Source organism: Melanaphis sacchari, unplaced genomic scaffold (genome assembly GCF_002803265.2).
Source record: "Melanaphis sacchari strain LSU unplaced genomic scaffold, SCAv2.0 Contig553_pilon_pilon, whole genome shotgun sequence".
Taxonomy (NCBI): Eukaryota; Metazoa; Arthropoda; class Insecta; order Hemiptera; family Aphididae; genus Melanaphis; species Melanaphis sacchari.
In genome coordinates, this window is record NW_020271382.1 from 748 (window position 1) to 4,927 (window position 4,180).

The 4,180-nt window shown below is 22.7% G+C and overlaps 1 protein-coding gene across 1 annotated transcript in view; it reads left to right on the forward strand.

The window, feature by feature from the left end:
- Nucleotides 1-807: 807 nt before the first annotated feature.
- The window catches only part of LOC112599807 (beta-galactosidase-like), a gene marked incomplete at its 5' end in the record, with an annotated part of 5,571 nt that continues 2,198 nt past the window's right edge, over nucleotides 808-4,180 (forward strand). The window contains 2 exons of the mRNA XM_025346866.1: nucleotides 808-958; nucleotides 4,089-4,180. The exon at nucleotides 4,089-4,180 is cut by the window's right edge and continues 244 nt beyond it. Coding sequence (XP_025202651.1) covers nucleotides 808-958; nucleotides 4,089-4,180 — 243 coding nt within the window. The remainder of the gene's footprint in view (nucleotides 959-4,088) is intronic.

Consider the following 4,180-nt stretch of genomic DNA (forward strand, 5'->3'; position numbering starts at 1 on the left):
TAGGATTTGCTTATATAACATAAGAGAACATTTCCAGCTTAATGTTGATTGAGTTTGGAGTTATTTGTAACTGGGCCGCAAAAAATATTTTTTAATGCTAGTTTTCTGCACATAATGTAAATTTGATCTATTTTATGATGTTTTTGTATATTTGATTTATTTTATGATGTATTTGGAGATTATAATGGTGTTCATCGTTTATCGTTGTTTACAATAATGGTTATAGTAGCTAAAATAGGTAATAATAATGATTCAATTTATACAAATGTTTTTCTAACTAAAAGTTTTGAAAAATTAATGATTATGCTAGTTCAGTTTATATTTCTAATGATTTCATTTTCAATGAGTAGTGGGTAAATATTATTAATAGAGTTAATAATTTTTTATAATTAATAATAATCATACGAAATTGTTGAAAATTTATATATTTTTTAATACAAAAAAAGACTCTTTTCCGCTTAAATTAGAATATGGAATAAAAATTAATATTTTTAAGATAATTTTAACTCTAAGAACACTTGTATTACGAACCACGATTAAAAATATATTATTGAGGTATTTTTATATTTTTGTCTCATTAGAATATATACTTTTAAATTTGATTAAATTGTCAGTGCCTTATTTATTAAAATCTACTTATTTAATATATTTTAAGTCAGAAAAAAATACAAATTTGTCAAAAAATATCTATTTCACTTATGTTTTAATCAGTTGAGTTAGTAATTTGAATTACACTCTCATTATAAACAATACCTGTTTTGTTTTTAGTTACACCTTTATTAAAAACGTAATCTTCTTTACTTTTAGTTATGTGGAATGGAGTTTCCATGAACCATACTCAGGTATATACGACTTTGAAGGACAAGCTGACATTGAACACTTTTTGACAATATCTAAAGAAGAAAATATGAATGTACTTATTAGACCAGGACCGTTTATCTCAGCTGAAAGAGACTTGGTGAGTATAAACTTAAGTGTGAAAAAATACTGTAAATTTCAATGACATAATAGTTTAACACGTAATAAAATGATTTAGAGAAAAAATAAACATTAAGAAAATGTCTCAAAATTATAGACAAAAATATTGCCATTTCACATTTAATATTATAGTTGAATAAAGAATATCAGATGATCATTTTTTATTTTTATTTTTTTTTACTTAAAAAGGTGTTTAAAATTTAAAAAAAAAATGTACCTCGTAAAATTGATACGTTCTACTATACATTAAATGTTGATTGAGTCACAGTTACAAGTGTTTTAAATTTGAATTCAATGCTTTATCATTGTATATTATGAAAAACGATTCTGAGCGTAGACGATCTGTCAGTCTATTAATAATAATATTTCATAATTCCGTTTTTTGATATGACGATAGTCGTTATTTTACTAATAGTATTATAATATGATAGATTTATTTAATATTTAACGAAAATATTGTATTAATATTATTAATACAATGATATATATATATATATATATATATATATATTATATTTTTACAAAATAATATCAACGTATATAACACAAAATTTAATAACATTTTTATAAATACTGTAAAAGTGGAAAATTAAGTTCATAGTATAAATAGATATCATAAAATAAATTAAAAATGTAATTTGATATAATAAAACTCATAATAAATTATAATATAATATACATAAAAGTTTTAAGTTGTCACAAGTAATTTATTTGATTTAAACAAAATAATTAACATTGTTATCAATCGTTAAGATTTTATGATTCTAATATGAATTAGGTTTGAGGAATATTTTAATAATTTATCAAAACAAAAGTTTTTATGAATTTCTAACTAAAAAATAGTTTGCATTTTTTATGATTTTAATGAGTTTTGTCAAAATTTTAAATTTAAATTTATTTATAAAAAAATTGTGACTAGTTATTTTTTAATATTTTAATACAGATATATAAACAACTAAAAAAACAAAAAACAAAAAAAAAACTAGAAATTATTCATGGTAATAAAATGTTTTAAAAGAGTCGTAATATATTTATAATTCTACTGTAAATATAAAATGTGTATATAAACTTTAGTTGAATGTTTCAAGTTAAAACAAAACAAAACAAAATTAATTTTATCAAAAATTGTTACTACCTAAAAATTCTAATTTTTTTTTGTTTTTAACAATATTTAACTCTATAAAAACAAAAAAAATACAGTCTTTTCCACTTTATTGGGACAAATTGGTTACGTGTTATTTTGTCTAATATAGTGGTTGTCCCAATAATCTAATAAACAAAAATAAACATATAAATTTGTTGAAAAACGGATTTTTTTTATATATTTTTGTTATTATAAATTACATAAAACTAGAAATTATTTAATAAAAAAAGAAAAACATGATATTATAGTCTAATTATTTATAAAAAAAACATTCATAAAAAGAACATACATATTTTTTCTATTTTTTTACTATGTATTTTATCTTATTTATAAAAACTATGGATATTACTTTATTTCTAACGTATTATTGATAATAAAATTCGATAAAAAATGTTTTAATTAGTTTTTTGCTTTTAGCAATTTCTTTATAATATGTACACCCTCTGTATCTGGCTAAATAGCTTTTGTCGCAGTTGACACATCTTAGTGAGTGGTGACACAATTTGTATTATTTATAACTATGCGAGAAGCCCCTGCAGTTAGTGTATTGTGGTCTGTGAGATATTTTTTGTGGATTTTCTAAATGCAACTAGAGCAACATATAAGACATAAGACTGCAGAAATAAGTGTAGAACGTTTAGAACGATTTTACAACTGTGTGACAGAGGGTACTCTGAAATCCAAATTTGTTAGCACTTTAAATATGGATTCCTCAGAGACTGAAACTGGAAAGTTTTTAATTATTATTGGAAGTTGTTTTTCTGATGGCAATAGTAGGTGTGATATTTGATTTCTGATTTTTTGTCAAATCTTTTCGTAACGCTTCTATAGTCGTCGATTGAGAATAAATTTATTTTTAGACATTTTTGGTTTGAGTAATCGAAAATTTGTCAGTAATCATTATTATTAGTGAGTAATGAAAGTTTTCGAAATGTCTTATATTGTGTGCAATGTGCATAAATAAAAGGTATTTTTTGACTAACCTCAGTAGGTTGTTGAACTTTATCGTCACTTTGAGGTACTAAACTATAGCATCGTTGTCATCTTTGTTTAAATTGGTGAGAGGTAAGTAACAGTTTTTGTGTGCACTGGGGAGGTGAGAGTGCAGCACTACTTGAACGCTTGGTTAATTTTATAGAAGATTTTTGAGTCTTGGAGAATCTAGTCTCACTTCTTGGGAGCATGCAGATTGCTTATTTTACATAATATGTGACACAGACAAAGACTGTGGGTAAAAATTTTCTCGAAGACTAGTAATAACTAATTTCTAAAATTATTAAAATAGTAATAGAAAAATACAATTATGTATGTAATAAATTAAAAAAAAATTTGTTTCATAAATGAAGAAAGTCAACAAAATTATAATACAATTCAAAAACGCAATATGCAGCGCTAAAATATTTTAGATTTTAATTCATATTTGCATGTAACAAATTTATAATTTATTTAGTAACAATTCCGAATAATGGTAAAAAAGTGAACAATATCCGAGCCTTATTGATAAACTAGGTTGATTAAAAATATTATTAAGCACTCAATATATTTTAAATATTAAATACAAATCATATTGCTGTAATTTGTAAAATTAATACGTTCATATTATATTGCGTTATTTAAAGTTAAAATTAATTAAAAGTCTTTTAGAATTTATAAAAATTGATATAAATAAATAAAATCATAAATATAAACAACTTTAGAAATTCGATCTATTTTGTGGCCAAAGTATCTATTTACAACGATATAAACAGGTTTTACATGAAACATTACAACTCACTCTGTTAACGATTAAATTATAATTTTCTACAAATTTCTCCTGTGTAGTAGGTAGTAAATAATTTACTTAATCATATATTTCATTAGTAACTAGAATGATATTGTTTTCAGATGAATGGCTTAATAGATCTAAAAAGTTTTATATACTTAATTAGTTTTTACTGTTTTATTTTTTTTTTTTATAATATTGCAGGGTGGATGTCCATATTGGCTGTTGAAAGAAAAACCTAGATTACATCTCAGATCTAGTGACCCAAGTAATATCAATTTTAATATTTATATATA